The sequence below is a fragment of the Cyprinus carpio genome, chromosome B5, assembly GCF_018340385.1.
Source record: "Cyprinus carpio isolate SPL01 chromosome B5, ASM1834038v1, whole genome shotgun sequence".
Lineage (NCBI taxonomy): Eukaryota > Metazoa > Chordata > Actinopteri > Cypriniformes > Cyprinidae > Cyprinus > Cyprinus carpio.
In genome coordinates, this window is record NC_056601.1 from 6,338,633 (window position 1) to 6,362,096 (window position 23,464).

Genomic DNA, 23,464 nt, shown 5'->3' on the forward strand with positions numbered 1-23,464 from the left:
GATTAAAGTGAAGACATTTATATAAGAGTCCTGAGAGAAAAAAAAATTCAGTCTATCAGACTGATCACAGAAGGATCATGTGACACTGAAGATTAATGGATTAATGGCTGCTGAAAATTCAGCTTTGCCATTTTAAAATGATTTTAAATTGTAATAATATTTCACAATGTTAGTTTTCTCTGTAATCTTGATCAAGTAAATGCAGCCTTGGTGAGCATTAGAGACGTCTTAAAACATCTTATTGACCCTAAATGTCTGAATGATTATAGTGTACATTCACCAGGCTGTGTTCAAAACCTTTAGTTGGTCAATGAAGGGAATGGGAAACTGACTTCAAAGACACTGTAATGGCATGTATAAGGATCTAGAACAAATTCAAGTGAGTTTTAAATATTCCCAATAACATATTTCATGATTAATATTTCTTGGTAGAAATTGTTCATATTTTTCATAACTGTCCAAATTCAAAGTTGAAAAAAAAAAAGACATTTATGAATTCACATTTTTTCCAACCATTCCATCAGACTGAATATTTTTAATCTTTCGACCAACCACTGATCCGCACATAGTGGGATGGCACAGGGAGTGAAAGATGAATTATGCTGCCTTCAAAAATTACCCAAACATTTAGAGTTGGTTAGAGTGATTTGACAAATTATTTTTCAGGTTTTGGACAAAACCCTGGTGTCCTTAAGGCCCAGGTATGGTATGACATTACCTGGTCATCACTAGGACAATAAATTTTCCCAAAAGGGGTCATAGGTACCCCTCAAATATTAGCTTTTGTGAATGCGTCCCTTCTCCTAATTGTAATAAACATGATGCAAACTTGTATATACACAACTTTCATATTCAAATACATAGAACAGCTAAGAAAGACTTCAAGAACATCCTGATCTTCATTCTTCTCATGACTCCATACTCTCCCCAGGCTAGCAGTGCCTCTCAGCACCATGCCACATAAAAGCCGCTGGTCTTTTGTTGATCATGAGCTGTGGTACAATAGAATCAATATTATCAGCAGCGGGTGGGATAATGATTGGCAAGCGACTGGATGGCAATGCCAGTTTTCTTTCACAAACTGGCACCTCCATGGGTGGCACACCTGGAAAATTCTGATTTTATCAGCACCTCAAACTCAGAACACGAATGATGAGCTGCCAGGAGCATTCTATGTGTATATGTTATCTTTGAGAAGAGCTGGGAAGCTGTTAAACTACATTAAGGCCACCCAATGAGTGCAAAAGTAAGCCACTCCGGTGTGTCTCCAACCAGACTATGATGACGAGCAGCTGCAGTCATCTTCTGGCAACTTAGTTTTTACTTACAGTCCACTATCAAGAGCATGTGATTTCTAACACTGTGCTGTTTGAGACATTATCAGGGTGCTACATTCCATGTTGGCGAATGAAGACGCTGCAAGAGGATGGAAGCTCGACACCAGGTGGGATGGGATTGTTCCTGCATAACGAGTCACTCATCCTGTCTTTTTTCCCCTATAAGTTTTCATATTTGAAATTTAAACAGCAAAAACTATTTCCATAAAGAGTATTTAGTTTTAGTTTTCCTGTGTTTAGGTAAATTTAGTTGAGAAGCAAAACTGCACTTTGAGACTTTTTGTTTTTGTTTTATGCATTAAACAAATGTAAAATTATGCTTAAAACAAGAAAAAAACTACTTGCCAATGGGGTAAAAATAATGAAAAAATAAAAATATTAAACATAAATAAATGATTACATTCTATTTTTATATTCTATATTATACATTCTCTGAAAAAAAATCGTATAACCATAAACAAGTTGCTAAGTAATTTGTAAGGAAAAAATAAATCAACAAAGGGTGTTTAGACATTTTTACTAAAAAACAAGACTGAAATACTGAAAAAAATAAGCTTTTTTCAGTGCTACGACAGGAAAAATATTTTTATATTTTATAAATAAAGTCACAGAGGCGTCTCCCAGCATGTGGGAGAAAGACAGTGTTGACAGAATGAGAGCCAGATGAGGCATGTCAGCATAAATGTGAAATGTATAGCTCTGATAAACAGGGACGTCAGTAGAGAGCTCGAGTTCATTAACAAAACATCAGTGGAAAATTTGGCAGCTTCGGTTTTAGAGCAGAATCCCTAATCCCAGCAGAGACAGTTTCCTAATAGAGGACTCAAATGGATAACACAAATGGATTTCTCAAGTGCAGATTGCTGTAAAACATCCCAATTAAGAATGTTGTTCCTGTTGTTAAGAAGCTCCCTAAATTCAATGGAGGGTTCAACAATGCAGCCACCAGGCACGATGGGAAGATGCTGTTCCTAAGTGAGCCGTCTGTACCGCTCAGCTCTGTTTGGAGAACACGTAAATCTCCATACAGAGCTAGCTGTCAACAGAGTTAAATTAAATGAGATATGGAGCAATGCAATGAAAGGCACACACAGGAAAAGAAAGAAAGAATATTATCTGTACCTGCTGTATAACCTTGGGAAAACTTGTCTAATATGCAAACAAGCACTTGTATTTTTGTGACAACAATTCAACAAAGAAAAAAAAAGATTAATCTCTATAATTAAAAACTCCCAGAACTGGAAGCTTCAAAAGGTATTACCACAGTCTAATCAACAGGCAAACACACAAAAGCATGAATTTATTAGGAAGTGTTGAGTTGGAACTGAGCAAAGTCACTAAACAGTTGTGCCACTTCAAGTTCAGCGTTTTATACACTAATCTTTCAGGTGCTAAAAGCATTGAAAAAGTGCAATGAGAGTTTATCACGTCTGTAGTCTTATGGGATCAGGCAGAAAATTTTCATTTAAATGAGATGTTTTTGTAAATGATTATGCTGCCTTCTGAGAGCTCAATTTAGACAAATTGTCTTGTAAAAAATGAAATCATAGCTTCAACTCTGAGTATGGCAAAGCTGAGAAAAATCATAAATATGCTTTCATTCACATCAAAAATAATGACTGTTTTCTTAATTATATTTAATAATAGTGTAGAGTCATTAGCTTATCAACATGTTAACGTCAAATTCTTTCTTTTTTTTTATTATGCAAGTAAAGAATGTGACAATGTTTACATTGTCAGAATCCCTTGGACCAAACATATAACATAAGTAAAAACCATAGGCTAAGTAAAGAATGTGACAATATTTACATGTACCAAATACAGAATCACTTGGTCAAACATAGATACTGATAGTCAACATTACAAGTCCATTCTGATTAGCTCCTGTATTTGCATTCATGTGTCTGTGAGCATGTATGTGTGTGCATGTGTGTGTGTGTGTGTGTGTGTGTGTGTGTGTATGTGACACTGTATCTAGGGGTGGGGAGGAAGCATACAAATCAAATAGTATCTTAACAGATTAATAACAGATATAAGTAGTATAACTTAAAAAAGGAGACCATCAGAGACAACAAATGTTATTAAATAATAAGGGCTCAAATTGAGGGGAGATGCGGGGGATGACATCCCCCGGTTGAAAAAAATGACAAAAAGCATCCCCTCAGTAAAACCACCATCCCCTTTAGATTAATAATGTGTATTATGTAAAACTTATAAAAATGAAATGTTTATATTTTATACTTATGATAATTCACAAACTAAATAGCAGTGGATTGGCCAATCAGAACTCTGTACTGTAACAAGCTGCTCACAAGCGGAAGCAAGTTTTTGCAAAATGGTTCAAGCGCAACTTATGAAGTTCTTGAAAAAGAAGACAACAGAAAAGCTATGATTTTTCCTTGATTATAATTTAAAGACATTCCCCGACATTACGTTATTGTGCTGGATGTGTGACTGTGAGGGATTGAGACAGGCAGCATAATCATGTACAAAAACATCTCATTTATATGAAAATTTTCTGCCTGATCCCATAAGACTACAGACGTGATAAACTCATGCTTTTAGCACCTGAAAGATTAGTGTATAAAACGCTGAATTTGAAGTGGCACAACTCTCTATACAACAGTCACTGGCAACACGGTTTTTCGATCCTTGAATGAATAAAGATTTTGAAGGAATCGAGTGAGCCAGTAATTCAACAGTCCGTTCAGATGGACTCACTTGTTTAGTTTCTAAATGAATCAGCTGTTTTGAACAAATCGTTTGATTTTAATGATTTAATAAATAATTTATTAAAACATAGACTTGCTGCCACCTACTGGCGGTTTTATTGTCATCATTATTTATCCATGACAGACCTAAACCAGACAAGGTGCCAGCACTACCAGCACAAAAACACATTTAGCAAAATATTGACCAAAATCCCTCCATTTCAGGCACCAGAAGGAAAAAAGCTTATAAATAATAGCTCATTTAATAAGGCTAATTTTTTTTTGTAAATGATAAATTTTGTAATCATTATGAAAAATTAGCTACATGAACTTAATCCCCAGCCCATCTCACACCACAACACATATAAAACAAAAACACACTCACAAAAACACACACACACACACACACACACACACACACACACACACACACATATACATATATACACATACATAAGAGTATAAATAGGCTAACCTTTTATTAAAGCTCCCTGTAGTGAAAATCAATTTTTTTATGTTGGTCTATGTGGTGTTTTTAATATGCTCTTAGACAAACCATGTGCCAATCCATTCATCAACACCATTGCTGAGTATTTTCTCCTTAAAACTGTAGTTTCCCAAAGGCTGTCCCAGTCACGCGCATATGCTCACGGGCACGAACTTGAATCACAAACCTGGCTGCATTCAAGTCTTCAAGGCATTTTGAGGATACAACATCGTCAAGTAAATAACTTTAACAAATGTTACAGTATCCACTGTAGTTATCTGCTAGTAAAAACATAGTTTTATCAGTCATTATCTGTTTAGGAACCAGAGCAAACAAATATGTTACCTCACAAAGTTAGTCATCAGTCTCCTTGCTTATGTTGAGAATACCAGCTTGTTTTGGTTCAAACATATATGGGTTAATCAAACCAGTATTTCCACTTCACATTGTATCGCGTTTATTACAGTTCAGCTAGTGGATCAGGAGTCCCTGGCTGTATGAAACACAACAATGGCTAAACTGCGTTGTTTAGAATGAGGGCTAAGAAACACAATAGGCACACTAATAGCTTCTCTACATGAACTTCACATTCTGTGACCTCTAGCACAGCAAATGCCATTTCAGTTAACACTAAAGAACATGCACTCATTAGCTCTGCTCCGAAACCTAGTGAGCTGCTTTTAAGGGATCACAGGCACCCTCAGGAATCTAGAGGTCACATTAAGGTCTGCTCATGTATGAAGCACTGCTCACACAAGATGTTACTTTCAAAACAAGCTGATATTTTATTTTCATTTAAATGTTAGTTTATTTAAATGTAAGTTAGTTACTTACTTACTCAAATTTTTGAATGTTAGTGTATTGCAGTTTCCACAAAAACATTAAGCAGCACAACTGTTTTCAACATTGGTAATAATACAAAATGTTTTGTCTACACCAAATAAGAGTAATAAAATGATTTCTGAAGGACCATGTAAAATTAAGACTAGAGTACTGACAGCTACAAATTCAGATTTGCCATCACAAAAATTAATTACATTTTACAGTATATGAGTTAATTTACATTTTAATAATATTTAACATTTTTAATAATATTTTAATAATATTACTCTTTTTACTGGTGTCATCGAATAAATGCAGTCTTGTTGACAATATTTAAAGATCATAATAATAATTAAGTATTTATTACTTCTTTTTTGTGTGTGTTTAAAATGGGTCATTTACGAGGTTCCATAACAATTAGGATACAGACAGCAGCTGCCGGCACTGAGGCCCACAGACCCATTGTCCCCTCATTGTCAGTCTCATCTCCCTCAGAATCCTTAATTAATTCTCTCCTGTCTCTTTCTCCACAGCTGTGAATAATCCAGCAAGGAAGACTTCATATCTTTCATGGCTTGTAGTTTTAAAACAGGACCTCTCTGAAACCAACTGCTTAAGGCATAAAATGCAACAAAGATGCTTGGTGAATCAACAATGGCTGAGTGTCTCAGGTTCAGCTAAGCGACAAAAATCCCCCAATACTCTAAGCTGTCACAGCGGCCTCTCAAGCACACGTTTATGATGTATGGATATATATATCACTCAGAGAGGAATCAGGATAGGAGCAGTCCAAATTCACAATAACCTAATTTACCCTGTTCTTTTAAGTACATATTCATCCCCAGGTGCCAATCCCATCTGAAATCTGACCAGACTTATTATTCATATGATCTGTTGGACAAATGTGAATCCTTTTGTATTCATAACACTCTAGCAAAGAGTCAGGAGAGGTTATTTTTCCTGTTCCAATAAGTGCAGGTTTATGTATTATGTCCAAAACAAAGCCCAGTGCTTTCAGAGGCCTATAAATAAATACCCTTATGTCTCCATCAGAAGCATTTTTTATAGAATATAATGGGTTAGAAATACAGAGTCAATTGGCATTACAAACGTCCTTGATCTTCCTGTTTAAAAAAATGTGTCTTTTAACATTTTAACAAAAAATATAATATGTTAAGTGGATCAGGAGTCTTTTTTTTAATTTGTTGAAGCGAACCAGCCTTTAAATATAACATGTGGCACAAGAAAGAACAAAAAATAAATACACTTTTTTAAAAACTCATCTGCTTGCTTGACTTGAGCTATTAAAAAGCAAAAATCAGCTTACATTGATAAACCACAAAAATGTATTATTCAGTTCCAATATAATCCCCATTTTGAATGTTAATGAGCAAGAAGCTAATTAAAGAGAGACATGAAATGCTATTGACAACTTTATGAAACTGTTCCTAGGAAGCTCCTGACCGGCATCCATTATTTACTCTACAACATTCTGCGAGAACAGGGCCTTTTTGAAACTTTTAAGTAATATGTGACTGTTGTTTGTATCTGGAAGGTCAACTGGTCTCAAAGCTGTGTGAGCAAACTGAAAATACACACCAGTAGACACACACTCAAAAACAAACATGGCTTTGTTGAGTTCTGCAATAGTCAGCACATTCTCACACGGATGCATCAACATTCTCACACACACTCTGTGTCCACAGAGACCTCTGCAGATTTCTGCAGGATTGCAACACCTATAGAGTCAAGATGTACTAAAGAGTTTTAAACCTAAATATTGCAGAAACGTATACTACTGTTTAAAGTTTTGAGGTTGGTAGGATGTTTGAATATTTTTAAAAGACGTCTCTTACGATTACCAATGCTGCATGTATTTGATATGTATAATATCATGAAATAACAGTAATATTGTGAAATATTTTTTCCAACAACTGTAAGGTCCAGGCACTCGGTCCAAGGAAGGTATCCGGTGCTGGCTGAAGGTTTCTTGCGCATTCGGTCTTTTCAGTGCGTAGAGTTATTCAATTTAAATCCAATTCTAATCTGACTCCATTTTAATATTTCATCTGACTCCATTTTAGTATGACCTCGAATTTAGGTTGAAAGGCAAATTGGTTAATTGTCTGTCTCTAATTATTATTATTATTATTCTGACATTGGATTATTCTAGTTAACTCTTTACTTTATATTTACTCATTCATTAGGAATCTATGTCGCTCAGGGTGCCCCACGACGGCCGTTCTTCTACGTGTGCCCCACGATCACAAACTCGCCAGTCTAAACAGTAGTCAGAGGTTATGACTAATACTGTTTAATAGGTTACCCATACCTACCATATTTGAAATAGTATTTTCCTTTAGTCCCCCTCAGTTACCCATGTACAACTTAGTTAAAGCTCACCACAATAATCAGCGGTTATGCTAGCACATCTGTCTAGCCCCCCCGACAGTCATATAACTATGTACAACTTAATTAAAGCTGAGACAATAATCAGAGGTTATGCTAGTACTCTTTGTCTAGCCCCGATAGTTAAGATTAACTACGTACAACTTAAATAAAGCTCAAACAATAATCAGCGGTTATGCTAGCACTACCTGTCTAGCCCCCCGACAGTTATATAACTGCGTACAACTTAATTAAAGCTGAGACAATAACCAGCGGTTATGACCAGTGCTCCGACTAGCCCCCCATAGTTACTGCAACTGAGTACAACTTAACTAAAGTCAAGCGGTTAGTCAGAAATCTAAAACCTCACCTGATGTGCCCCATGCTCCATCTAGCCTGAGTTTTAGTATGCACTTAACCCTGGACGCAGATTTGCGGAAACATAGCCTTCACTTAATCTACTTGAGGAAACAATTTCAGAGTAACTCAGAGTAAATCAAATGTAACAATTTATTATCAGTCAGGTAAGTATTATGCCAATTACATAGCCAATTCAGAGATATCAAATCAATACAAGACATCAAATTCTCAAAGGTGAATCTAAGAGTAAAAGATGCATACCTGACTTTTAGAAAAATACATAAGTATGAAGTGTGTGGACACACTTCATGCTAAGGGCTCATTCTGGCTACAGAAGGCCCTGATCCTTTTGCTGCAATCGTTTAAATACCCCAGACCAAGACAAACATCCCCCGAGATGGAGACAGTAACTAACAATAGGAATTTGCATTAACTCAGGTCCCAAGCCTGGGTGGTTTTACAACTCAATGGGAACAGAAGGTAATTTACATGGAGGACCCTGGGAAGGGGCACTCCCATTACAGTAGGCAAAATATCTCTTAACTCTTAGGATCTGTATTATCTTTTAATCTACTTTTGTAAGATTGAGACCATTGTACCAGTTGCACTGAGACATTTCAAATGATACTATACATGACTGTTAGTTCACTTGCATTGACATTTTCATGTTATCATTTTGAGCAGATTGAGTAGAAGGAAGCATGGGTGAAGGGATTTAAAATGAAACAAATGGCCAGAAGGGAAGGAGGTCTCCTGCACCTCCACTCTGTGGGGTGTCTCGAATATGCCCGTGTATGTTTGTATTGTCGGTTTCTCAGGAGATCAAAGTATCTCAGGTTCTTTAATCCTTACACAACATTGCGAAATACTATTACAATTGAAAATAATGGTTTTCTTTTTTATATGTTTTTGTGAAAACTGATCCATTTTTTTTTCAGGATGCTGCGATGAACAGAAAGTTTAAAAGAGCTGCATTTATTAAAAGGGCTTTACTGTCACTTTTGATTTAATTCAATTTTATGAATTCTTACTAAATAAAAATATGAATTTCTTTCTTTAAAAAAGTACATTTGAACTGTGGTATAAGTGCTCTAGTTTAAATTTTTTAGTTTTATTTTCTATTTCTCAGTTTCAAACCTTATATGACTAAATATATTAATTAGCTATTTTATATATATATATATATATATATATATATATATATATATATATATATATATATATATATATATATATGTGTATATATATATATATATATATACACACACACACACATATATATATATACATATATATATATATATATATATATATATATATATATATATATATATATATATATATATATATATATATATATATATATATATATATATATATATATATATATAAATTAGTAGATTTTTTCCCAAATCAAAATTCAGCAAACTCTGTATATTCCTCGTGGGTTTGTGCATGAGCTACTGTTTTTTTCTCTGCCAAGCAAAACATTCCACCAGCAAACACATTTGGACCACTCTACTACAACTATATAACTACATTTGATTTCACATTTTTCCTATTTATTCACTGTCATTTTTCTCTTTTAAACCCCGAAAACACACAATGATGGTCGTCTCGTGAGTGGGGGATCAGTAAACAGTCTTTCTCTTCTTTAATAGGATGTCCTCACAAGCCTCACAGAAAAAAAAACAGGTCATCTAAAAATTATATATTTTTCATCTCTTTTTGTGGCTCATCTATAGTAATACATAAAAAATGAGCCTCAATAAAACATCTTCCTCTCTCACTAAGTGGAGCTCTGAGGTAAAATGATCTTAGATCAGTCAGTCAGAAGGAAAGAGGTATTGAGTGGCTCCCTGATGACTGTTCAGTGGGTGTAAACAGAGACGGACATCTTCGACCATTGCCACATGGACTGATGTTTTTCAGCATGTCTAGTCTCAAGACCCCCATTTTGTTTCACTGCATTGCAACATGTCTCGTATAAATTGTCCCTTATGATTAATTTGCAGACAATTACAAGCTAAAGGTCTGAGCATCTCTTACACACAGATGGTTCAACCCAGCACAGGTCTCAATCTGGCCTGTTTCTAAGGGTAAATCAGCCTCATTCTATTGGTATAAACTTAGTCAGGGATATCAATCGCATTAAAACACACTGTATTTAGCACTCTGCTACTGAGGATTACGGCTGTGTTTGTCATAATGATAAAAGGCCTAGGAAGAAGAGCACTGTTACCTGATACCTGGGATTCCCAGAGGAATCCAGAGGATAGAATTCACTTCCTTAAAGCAATGTACCTGCTTTTCATAACTAGATTTTTTCTTTTAAAAGAAGAAGAGAAGAAGAAAGAAATGACATATGGACAAGTATGGTGACCCATACTTGGAATATGTGCTCTGCATTTAACTCCTCCAAGTGCACACACACAGTAGTGAACACACACTGTGAACACACACACGGAGCAGTTGGCAGCCATATTGCTGCGGCGCCCGGGGAAAGATACTTTGGTATTTCTTTTTGAGAGATACCAAAGAGTTGGGTCTTTTCCTGTCCCTTTTTCAAAAGAGTGACAGCTTAAAGATGTAATAATTCTGTGGTGTCAAAAGAAGACATACCTTTAGTGGGTTCTGTGCGCTTGGGTAGGTCCAATGTGTCATAGTTTTTGTTATGCTCTCCATTTTTCCTCCCTAAGTGAAGAAGGGTAAGAGAGAGAACATGAGGGAACGAGACAGAAAGAGCAGTTATAAGTGCCATTCTATGAGAGACGGAATTTACTGTTATGAAAATGTCAAGTAGGCCCAAGTCTCAGGCACACGCACGCACACACACACACAGTCACAGACGTGCCACACATAAATCTAGGTACTACACAGATATGCAGAGACAAACTCTTGACACCAGCTCCCAAGAGCGGGAACCCTCATTAAAAATGCAGAGCCTTTGTCATGGAGGACAACTGTCTATAACAGAGCGAAGTAATGAAGACCACTATCACACACAGAGAACATGTCATAGGGATAGTTCATCTACAAATGAACATTCTGCCATTATTTACTCACCTTCATATTGTTCCAAACATATTTGACATGCTCCAAAAAAACAGAAAGCATCTTAGAAATAGTCCATATGACTCGCACGATGCATTTCAAGTGTTCTGAAGCCATAATATCACTTAAGACAAACACCAAAGCCATTTTTTCTTATCTTATTTGTGCAAATTATGTATGCGCATATTAAAATTTGGTGAATTGCTAAAAATGGCACAAAGTGTAACCCAATCATGATGCACCAAATGTGAATATGTACATCTCTGCAGTGGAGAGGAAGATTTTTAATGAAAATTAAATATCTAAATTAATTAATTAAATTGATTAAATTAGAATTAAGTCTCTTTTACTTGTTTTTCTGTAACAATCCAGGATGAGTTTACACTGTTTGAGATATTGGCAAGATTCTGGCAGATTTTTAGGCAAAAATCTCTTTTCAAAATTTGCCAGTAAATTAATGACAACAAGTCTTAAAATCTTATGCAGTGTTGCTTCTCATGTAAATGTATCTTATTTAAAGATTATAACTAATAAACAAGACAAAAATCCAAATAGGAATATGATTTTTTTGGCAAACAAAGCTATTGCATGTTTTCAGAACACTTTGAACACGCACTATGTTTTGTCATTTTTAGCGCTGGGTCAACAATCTTTTTCATTATGAAAAAGGACAATGTGAACATTCTGCCTGACATCTCCTTTTTGTGTTTTCTAAAAGAAAAAAAATCATACAGGTTTGGATCAACATGAGAGTGAGTAAATGGTGACATTTTTCGAAGAACTATCCCTTTACAGCAATGGGCAAAAGGACAGAAAGCAAAAGCCAGGCTTCGTTAACAGATAACAGCACACACACAGACATCTATGCCAGCTGAAAGGGGCTTTGAACCAGCTAAATTGGCACAGGTTTGACATTTCCTTGAGTAGAGGAACACTGGCCAGTCGTTTAAGAATGGAAGGCAAAAGAGTGAAAGAGGGGAAGCGATGAAACGTTTATTCTGATGAAGATAGAGGGAGGCATTTTGTGAGTGTATGCTGAGAGAAACTGACAGACAGAGGAAAAGCAGGAAGAGACACTCACCTTGATTAAACCATTCCTCTACAGTTAGCCAATGCAGGAACAGCAGCAAGACCAATGAGAAAAAAAAGCAAGCAGGGAAGAAGAAAGGAGATTCAGAGAGTGTATGTATTAAAGGAGACAGAACTTATTTGCGAACCACTTAAAAATGAAAGGAGAGAGTTTAAAGGTTCCAGAAAGGAGCAGCTTTTTCAACAAATTCACTAAATGGTTACAAGAATCTTAGTATATTCACAGATTTCATGCATCATTGCACTTCACAATGCTGTCAGTACAATTCATAATGTATTACTGTATTCTCAGTGTGGCTGCAGGACTGCTATACTGGGCATTAGCTTAGTCAGTCTTCTATGGTCAGAATTCTTTCTAATATTCTGTTTTGCTGCTCAAGAAACATTTCTTATTGTTTTCAATGTTGGAAACAGTTGTGTTGCTTAATATTTTTGTGGAAACTGTGATTTACTGATTTTGATCGAATTGATGTGTCCTTACTAAATAGGAATATATATATATATTTTTTAAAATAATATCTTTCTAAACCCCAAACTTTTGAATGGTATTGTAATTTAAATGACATTAATGAACATATTCAAATAATTAAGAATAAACCAACTTCCAATCGTGTGTGCATGGTGCAGAAATGTTCTGCTTTAGTTTGTGGTAAACCAAAACGGCAACCTAAACTTTTATGTGTTTATAGTGAAAGTATCAAGAGTTTCATATGCAAAACTAAATTATGCCTTTTAAATCAGGTAAGATTTTGCTGGGGAAATTTCCAAATAGCTCAATGGGAAAACATCCCTTAATGCTTATTAAGGGCATTTTCTGGTTTAAATATAAGTCACTTGCATCTTCAAAGTACATCTCCAGGGCTGCTGACAGATAAACAAACCTCGTTAAAAAAGGTCCATGAGGCACAGCATGACATCAATGCTGTCATATTTGCTGTTTACCCACATTCTTGCTTTTTCTCCTTCGCACTGTTTATTGAGTTCCTGTATAGGTCTGTTCACTAACTGAAGTCATCAATGTGTTTAAGAAGTCTCACATCAGTTCATATAAAAGAGAGCAACAAATCTGGACAAATATTACAAGAAAATGATAAAAACCTTGAATCAGCTCTCTTGGCATTATGTAAAGACAAAACAACACTCAGCAGTTTAAAAGCAAAGTGTTTCGAAGAATGGATTCAACTCATACATATAACAACACACACAGTGAACCTACACCCACATCCATTTAAAAATGAATATTGATTCAACATTGATACTCCAGACACACACTCCAGTTATGAATCATGAGCCGCAGGCAACATTAATCATCATTTAGCTTCCTATTACAGTATCTGCCTGCACTGCTATTTATGATGTTGTGTGTATGCTAGGATCATACTGCTCTCTGTGAACCTGCCGGTGATGGAAGCATCTGGCTGTTGATGATCAAGGCTCAGTGGTCATCACTGTTTTAGAAGTATAAAGCACATAGATGAGATGAAGAAGAATTCAATAATGACCTTTGGCCTTCTTCCCTCCGAAGCAGCCTGCATCATCGTTCTTCTTCCTCTGAGTGCCAGCAGAGCCGGGGCCCTGAAGAGCTGAGGGATCCTGGAACTTCTCAGCGCCTGGAACCTCCTTGTGCACGTGGTAAGACAGGTTCCTCATGATGCAAACACAATTCTCCACAGACTAAGAGACAGCAAGAGAGAGAATATACTTTTATACAGGCATTTTGGAAAAAGTGACCATTTGTCTGCTAAAGAATATTATTTCAAAAATAATAATAATAATAATGGTATTGTATGGTCAAATATTTGTGTATAACGACCACTAAACTGTATAGTTGGACGCTGTGCCAGGCAAGTGATTACTTGCATAGCTGCACTGGTTTTATGTCTCATAATACAACTACTTACAAGCAATCTATATTTTTGTCAATTCAGATATTTATCATAGAAATAGCTGGGTAATATGTGACAGCCAGGTAGTCATTATTGCAATGAAAAAAAAAAACTTTAGGATGACACAAGACCCCTCTGTTTTACATTCTGGTCCTGATCACTTGCCTGGGTTTGCATGTGAATTTTTTTGCATGCGACATACCAAATGCAAATTAAACCCAGAAAACAATGATAGAAACAGGCTCCAGTTGCTCTCTCGGCTGAAGACACTCACTTTGTTGTCCATGTCCTTCTTTCCCACAGCTGACTGCAGTGCATGCAGCAAGGCATCTACCAGCCCCTCACACTCTCTCAGCCGTCTGCGCGCCTCTGCACCGTCTGAGCTCACATTCCTATGGCAAACAGCAAAAGCATGTGTAAGCATAAGTAATTTGAACTAATTATACATCATAAGCTGACACATTAAAAGATTTTGTTGAGGAAGCTTCTTTGAAACTGTAATTTGCCAAGCTACAAGCTAATCATAATTGAAGTAGTTCAACTTTAGCCAAACTGCTCTTGTAAAAGTAGTTGGATACAAGATACCAGCTACTGGCAATATGAAGTTAAGAAACTGTACCAATATCTTTGAAATATGTAAAAATAGACATTATATTGTTATAATAATACACAATTATTGTAATTTATAATATATATGTAATATATAAATTTAAACAAAAGTCACTTAAAATTGTTGGATTCACTAGAAATAGACTAAAAATTGATTCACTAGAATGAGACTGATAAAAGCTTGACAATAAGGTGAAATCATATAGACACAGACATTGCCTTGTGATTATATTATAAATATTTTATTGCGGTAATTCACTGATTTTTGTTTGGAAGTGTATGATGAACAATATACAGCCACCCAATCCAATTAAACCCACATTCAATCCTCATTCTGATCTCAGACCCGCTAAAATGACCAATTAAAAAAATGTACATGGTTAACATTACAGAAGAAAAATGAAAAGAACGTCAGATGTGTTCACAGCCCAAGAAGGCACCAGGAGCCATCTGGGTTCTTCATCCGTTACCCTGAAATTTCTTTCCTACCAGCTGTTCAAGCTGTAGTTTTTTTGTAACTAAATTGCAGTGTTAAAATCCTATCCATAAAAAAGCTTCACTCCAGAGTCATCACTATCAAACGACAACTGCAGAAAACATAAATTAAACTAGCACCCTGCCAAACAAATGGGTCCCTTTCTAGCAGAAGAAATTTAAACCCATTTGCAGTATAACACCCATATGGGATGTAACATTTTCCAGCTGTACATCTGTTGTGGCAGCAGTCCAGATATAAGAGAGATGGATTGCGTTTTTACAGCTACCTGTCTTTTTCCTCCCTAATGCCTGAAGGACAGTCAGCACAATACTGAATACTGCCTGCAATCTCTTGCACCTTAAACAGTTTGAGAATCCAAGATATAATATTGTATCAAAATTTAATTGACAAATACTTGTAATATATTATTTGGTGGCACTTCAAGCTGGAATTACACAGATGACAGGCAAATAACTTATTATAAATGAATGTGCAGGTATTTTTTAAATAAATTATCTTAATTAAAAATGATAAAATATTTTTGCATGTAACGATAACAGGAATGTATGATTCTTTGACTGATAGAAGAGATTATAACCTTGAAATACTGTCACTGAAAACCTTTCACCGCTTAGCTCTGCTCTAGTTCATCCAAAAATATAACTTTACTTACTTTAAAATTTACACACCCTCAGGCCATCCAAGATGTACAGTAGATGAGTTCATTTCTTCATCAGAACAGGTTTGGAGACATTTAGCATTACATCACTCGCTCACAGTGAATGGGTGCCATCACAATGAGAGTCCAAATCTTTATTTTGGATAGCCTGAGGATGAGTAACTTTACAGCAATTTTTTTGGGTAAAACATAACACCTTTTAAGACCTTTAAAACCTTCAAAAATCTCAAATACAAACAGGACATGGATGCACAACTTAATCAAGAATTACAAATGTGCACATTTGTCCCAATGAGCAAAGAAATAAATAAAGGGTGCTTTCCCTCTGTCGAAGAGAGACAGGAAACAAAACTCTGCCTCTGAGCAGCTTACTAGGCAACAGATGTCACTGGATACAGTTTCCATGGATACAGGCTGATCTGAGGCTAAAAAGACAGGATGAGGATGGAGTGGCGTTGTGCACAACCGCATGTCTGCGATGACCTGCTGAGAGGTGGCAGCGCATGGAAACACATGATGCCATGATGGCTGTACCTCCCTGATACAAGCTTTAGACCCGCTGAGGCACTGGTTAACCTGATCACATCGATTGACCTGTCACAGGGCAATAGCCAGTGAGAGCCTTGGCAAAGGAAAAAGAGCTAAAGAGAGATAAGGAGGTTCACAATGCTCCTCTTTAAAATGAAGAGAAAGAGGACGACCAATACTGGATTTGGCTTGCTTTATGATACATGGAAACAAGACATTTCTGATTAATTAATTAATTGCAAAAAAAACTGTATCTAAATGCTTTCATCAAGCAATCCCAATAAATGTATCACGGTTTCCACAAAAAATATTAAGCAGCACAACTCTTTTCAATAATGACAATAATGTTTCTTGAGCATCAAGAACAATATTAGTTGAATTCAGCTTAAACTCAATCAGTAATAGATACATAAATTAAATATAGCAATAATGCATCCCACTTTATATTAGGTGGCCTTGTACTTACATTTAGGGTGCATTTTTTGATGCAAGTAGTTAAGGGCACCTAATATAAAGAGGGACCTAATAATGTCCATGCTTCATATTTAAATTTTTAAATTTTGCAGATATCAGAGATCCAGTAGGTCTACTTCCAAAAAAAGTGTGTTTCATAAAGCGGTATACTTGAAAGGAAAGGGAGCAGAGGGAGAGATTGAGAAGGAACAGATGAGGGCAGGGAGGTAGAGTCACACACACAGAAGCAAGCAGAAGCTGGACTTGGCCCAGTGGGTTGCAGCACAACCAGCAGCAGCAGCAGCTGGAGATTAGAGGCCTGGCTGCTAAAGAGAAAACACAGGGTGGAAACACAGCCCCGTCCCTGCGGAGCTTCAGCGCTGAGCTCACACACAACACAGGACACAGCTCAAATAAGAGAAGAGAGGGAGGAATTAAATGCAATACCACATACAATTTCTGAAGTTAATTTGTGTAGCATCCAAATCCTGCTTCTGAAAAACCACTGATCTAATCAACAATATCATAATTTAGCATGATACACCAAATGTATCATAATTGCAAATTTATGACAAAGCAGACAACACTGTGTTCGAAGTACCTACTCATGCAATCACAAGATAAAGGATTAAAGAGAGCACTTGAGGTCATGAAACTGAATTACACTGACCTGCTTCTGCTGCTAGCAAGCTGATTTAGACAATCAGACCTGTGTGCTGAGGCTTATCCACAACAGCCACAGAAGTCTGTAGGTCAAACAAGGACAGTCACAGCCAAACAAGGCAAGAATAAACTGGTTTAATGCCACAGTGTTAAGAGTGCAACAACAATATGTGAATCCTGAAAAGGAAGGATCACTGTAGGCACCATCATGGCACTATAACACAACCTGATGATGAGCATTTCATGATCTGATGAGTCATTCTAATGGGTTTTGACATGGCGTAACAGTTTATGCTAGAGATTTAAAACATTTATTATTATTCATGGATCAAATGTTCATTTATAATTGCTGAGCCAGGCAAAGGTCACACTGAATAAAAAAAAAAAGAACATTTCCTTGCAAAAGAAAGGCAAAGAACAGAATCACCCTGGTCCCTTCTTACACAGCAATTTTCTCAGGAGTGGGTGCAAGGGAAAAAAACAAAAAACAGACTCCATTTATTGTGGCAAGATGCATGGTAACCATGGAGATATAAAGCCCTTTAGTGACTGGATATCTTAATCAAAAGCTGTGCTGCTAGAATGACCCCCAGAGGAGAGGATCAGTTTCTACAGAGAGGCTCGGAACATAATACCAAAAATGGTTAAATATAGAACAGACAGAGGCTATTGATTTTTGAACTTGTTAATTGACAAAAATATAATCTATACAAAATCATCTTTTCCTGCTTTTGTTTTCCATATAGATCGATTATCGGTTGCCTCTCTATAAAGCAAAAGCTCATTTTAACTGCTGTTTCCCCCATAGGCAGAAATGATGACCACAATCCTAAACAATAAGATCTGCTATTCTACCCCTAGTGCACATGAACCATATCAAGCAATATATGGCAGTATAACAATGAGTTAAACACAAGAGAGACCAAAGTTGTCATTGTTAACTAAAATGTACGCTATTAAAAATCAAGTTTTATTAATTGAAATGAAGCTGAAACAAACAATAAAGAATACTAAAATAACATAACATAACAAAAGACAGATCATCTTAAAGGATGATCATCTTAATTCACTACCAGAACATTCCAGGATTTTTCTCCATTTAGTGGACTTCAATGATGGCCGACGGGTTGAAGGTCCAAACTGCAGTTTCAAGTGCAGCTTTAAAGGACGCTACACGATCCCAGCTGAGGAATAAATGTCTTATCTACCAAAAAAAACAAAAAAACATTTTTTATACTTTTAAACCACAAATGCTCGTCTTGCACTAGCTTGACGTGATGCATTTTGTAGTCACACTGGAAAGGTCTCGATGTAGAAGGAAGTTTCAACCTGGTGTTTACAAAGCGAATGTGTAAAGAAAGACAAACTTTAAAATGGTAAAACAATGATGTCAGGCAATTTTGAAGTTGGAGGAGAAAATGAGATGGAGTTTTTTGCCCTATACCCTACCTTCTTGAACCGAAGTACACAGGCAAAACTAACTGCACGTGACCTTTCCAATGTGATGATGTAATGCGTGATGCCAAGCATACGCATTGCAGGGCTAGTGCAAAACGAGCATTTGTGGTTAAAAAGTTTATAAATGTTTTTTTTTTTTTTAAGAAATGACAGATCATTTCGCTAGACCCTTATTCCTCAGCTGGGATCACGTGAAGCTGCACTGAAACTGCAATTTGGATCTCCAACCTGTTGGCTCCCACTGAAGTCCACTATATGGAGAAAAATCCTGGAATGTTCTCCTCATAAACCTTTATTTCTTTTCGCCTGAAGAAAGAAAGGCATGAACATCTTGGATGACATGGGCGTGAGTAAATTAGACTTGCAAAAACCGAAAGACCATTACGAGGTTTCATTGTCATTAAGACTAGGTCAGCTGACAAGGATGTGGAGGATGCTTTCAATCAGACCAGTGTACCTTAGACATCCTGATGTGTTCTTGAAGACGGTGGTCCACTCTGCATCTCGTGGCTTTGAATCCTCATTCGGCTCCTGTTCCCAGCCCGAATGAGGGATAATGACCTCGTTAGTCATCGTCTGAAGCCCGTGGTTAATTATCACCATCTTCAGTGGCTCATAGGACGACAAGTTCCAAAGTGTTCCTAACAGGTGGAATAAGACAGAGAGAGAAAAGAAACAGGAAAAGAAAAAAGACCTGTTACACTTCTTAAAATGACACGAGAGCTACAAACAAAAAGTGGCAGCACTGTTAGATCTGTTGACACACCACGCATTACAAAATCATTGATTCTGAGTTTTCAGACAGGAACCTCCATTACAGACCACGACTAAGAAGGATTGGACAGGAAAAAAGGAAAGGAAAAGCAAAGTTTGAGAAAAATTGCTCAGAGTAAAGAGAACGTGAAGGGGCCAGGCTGTTATTTTCTAGATATTAAAACAGAGAAGCTTGTTCTATAAGCCAGCAGAAGTACATATATACGCCTACAGAGTTGAGACTGGCCTTTGTTTTATTAACTTGGCAAGCCCCATACAGCTACTGCTACCCTTGGAAATGTACAGTGAATAAATAAACAGCCTTTTCTTGGGTTAGTAAAAACCAGGACCACAGGTCATTCTCGCTAAAAACAGAAATAGCATAGTTTACTACAAACTCAAACAAATGTACATCCTTATACAACTCGGAATTGTTTTTTCTGCCCTTCATACACATCATCACTCCATGTTCTTCTCGCTCAGCAATTACCTCCAGATTCATTTCTGCTCACAAAAACTCCAACAGGAGACAAGAGGTCTATAAACACGTCACAGCTTTGTGTAAAGTAGGCTCTGGTTCTATTAACCACCAAAATAAACCTATTTACCCTCGGATAATAACCAAATTTGTACTTCCATCTGCGAGGAGGCTCCATTGCCATCACCTCTTAGGCGCTGAATGGCCATTAGACCCTGGTTAAAGTCCTGATAACAGACGCCGTATACATGGCCCTTGCCGAATGTGGGAATGTCTATTTGGTAAAGTGGAACATTAAGGAGCATGGATCATTACCGGCCAGCTCATGCACTCGTGCATGTGTTATTGTGTCAGATGGGCTTGTAGTCAGAGGAGATGTAGAGGTCTATACATAGCACATGCTGATTAACTTCACTTCATTGGCTTTAATAGGAGGCAGAAAAACTGGAGCAGGTTGACGCAGTCAAAGGCTATTATAACTGTTGATTACAACATGCTTTTACACTGATCTATTACCAGTTGAGCTAATATAAAGGTTATCTTAATGTTTATATGAAATTTTAATATATATATATATATATATATATATATATATATATATATATATATATATATATTAATTGTACAAAGCACACACTATACCGGAACATTACAGTGTTATTTCAGAGAGCTCTAGTGTCCGAACTGCTCAGTTCTCCTGGCATCTTTTGCAGGTTCCTGGATATCCCACAAATCTAATACAGAAGGAGCCAATGAAACCCACATGAGGGAAGCTGAACCTTGCAAGAGGTGCAGCCTGATTGAGTTTACTCCTTCCTGCTTGTCATTGGAGCCTTCCAGCTAATTCAATTTTCTGGGAGCAGCAGACATGCTGTTCTAACAGGCCATTCACTTAGGGCTATTACAGTCCCATCCTGCCCCCTGCCATTCATCATACACTGATTGGACAGCTGAGTCAGAGAGAAAGAAACGGGAAAGAACGGTAAACGAGGTAATCATCTCAGAAATGCCACTGTATTCTGGACTTCTGAAATTTCTGAACAAATATGTTTTGTGTCCTTTTTCTAATGTCATTGCATTTCTTTTTTTTTCATATATAACCAGCTGATTTGAGGAGACCTCTGCATAAGTACGCAAGTACAGTAATCCACACAAGAACAAGCAATCACTCAGACTGTGAGACTCAACACAGTACCAAAATGGTTTATATAGTCCAAAAGGAAACAGAGTCAAACACTGACAGTTAGTAATTATATTTCTAAATGCCTCTATGTAATGTAATTTGATAAAATGGTGCCAGTTACTTTGTCTTTTTTGCTCCGCCAGTGAAAAAGAGCTCCAAATGTCCAATGTCTGGAATGTGCCCAAAACACGGAGTCATATAGTAAGGATTATGGAAATAGGAAGTATGCCTAAAATCAGTTTCTTCTAAAAACTTGCTTGATCAGAGCAAAACAGACAGAAAATAAAGAGAAAGAGTGAATGAGGGCGAGATGGGGAGTTGGTGCAGATGCAAAGATACAGAACGCAAACACGGAGATTCATGGCTAGTGGTATAAACACACTGCTATAGCTGGTTGGTTGTAATTAAATAATAATTTAGTTCAAAAGACTTTTAACATTTAAACTTGAGAGCTCAAAAAGAAGGAAAAAAAGAAAAAAGGAAATTATGATGCTTTGAAGTTGTATCAGTCTTGACCACCTTAATTTAAAAATATTAATATGAACAACTAAATATTCACAGGGCGTGAAGAACATCTGACACAGGGTCAACAAATTAAACCAGACAGTTTAATTAAAAATAATGCTGAAAAGTGGAAAAGTTGATGAAAAATTCTAATCAAATACTTCTGAAGTAGAATAAAAAAAGTGAACAGAAAGAAAAAAGTACTAGCAATATCCACACAATAAGTTTCTTGGTTGAGGTGCAAATAAGTGCTGCTGACGAGTACCAACCATGGTATTTAAGAGCTATTTTTAAAACCCTGCAATTATTTTTAATTGTAGAATAAACATTCCCAGTTTTCCAGGCTGCTGAAAGACTATTGCAAGGGCAGTGTTTTTATAGGGGCCTTGCAGATAAACCATAAGGCTGTCCTGAGCTCGGTTTGGAACTGACACACTTTATTCCCTCCATCCTGCTGAAAATAGCTATTTTTAACTAAAACTAAAAGCAACTGTGTGCTGTAAAGTTAATCATTGAGGCAGGCTGCGGAGCTGTTGTACGTCACTGCTTCACACTCCAGGATTCACTCAGGTATTTCACACACCAGAAACTTTTTTTCATGATCTGTGAAAAAACTGAATGCCTGGTCTGGAGAACCATCAGTCAATGTTATTACCAGAAAAAATCTCTCTCAGTAGCTTCACCAAACCCTAGTAGAGGAAAGATATGCACTCAATATTGTTTCAACATTTACACTACTATTCAAAGTTTGGTGTCAGTAAGAATTTTTGAAAGAAATTACTCAGCATGGATGTATTAATATGATCAAAGTTACATTAAAGAAACACAAAAATTACATTTCAAATAAATGTCCTTTTTAACTTTCCTCATCAAAGAAACCTACAAAAATATAGCAAAAATGCAGCACAGCTGTTTTCAACATTGATATAAATAAGTAATTTCTGAATTTGTAAAATATTTAAAAATAGAAAACAGTTATTTTAAATGGTATATTTCACAATATAATCATACAAATACAGCCCTGTTGAGCATAATTATGAAAAATCGTACTGACCCCAAAATGGGAGTGTTAATAATTATTTCATTCACAGATGTTTACGATTAATATTTTTTCCTTAAGATCTTGTAAATCCCTCATTGTCTGTCAGTGACACAAATTCCATGTTCCAGTAATAAAATGTCTTGTGAATGCATGCAAATGTGTCTTTGGTCTTTGTGCCTTGAGTGTCCGGTCTGAATCCGGAGAACTCTTTTGCGTTCTCTTTACATTCTAGTAAGTGTGTGTCAGGTCGTGGAGACCAGGCCAAAGGATTAAGGTCCCAGGAGGAGACACATAAAGCCCAGCAGGTCAAGTCCCTGCTCAGCAGTCTGACCTGGATTCAGTCAACATCAGCCTGGACTCATCTAGTATTTAAACATACAAAACATGGAGAAAGGCCTATGGCTAGTATTAGTAGGATGCTTGACTAGATGAAATGAGAAAAATACAAATAAATGAATCATAGAAGATTTAGTACAGATAAGGTAAAAAAAAAATATGGAAG

At 36.5% G+C, this 23,464-nt stretch overlaps 1 protein-coding gene across 13 annotated transcripts in view; it reads right to left on the reverse strand.

Moving 5' to 3' along the window:
- Window positions 1-23,464, reverse strand: part of arvcfb (ARVCF delta catenin family member b) — a 180,442-nt gene that overhangs the window by 24,107 nt on the left and 132,871 nt on the right. For 11 of the 13 annotated variants that reach the window (XM_042723928.1, XM_042723924.1, XM_042723926.1 and 8 more), the window contains 5 exons: window positions 19,460-19,643; window positions 14,409-14,526; window positions 13,751-13,922; window positions 12,241-12,258; window positions 10,728-10,799 (listed from right to left, as the gene is read on the reverse strand). In XM_042723928.1, the coding sequence (XP_042579862.1) occupies window positions 10,728-10,799; window positions 12,241-12,258; window positions 13,751-13,922; window positions 14,409-14,526; window positions 19,460-19,643 (564 nt within the window). The remainder of the gene's footprint in view (window positions 1-10,727; window positions 10,800-12,240; window positions 12,259-13,750; window positions 13,923-14,408; window positions 14,527-19,459; window positions 19,644-23,464) is intronic. The other 2 variants (XM_042723925.1, XM_042723931.1) reach the window with 1 other exon arrangement.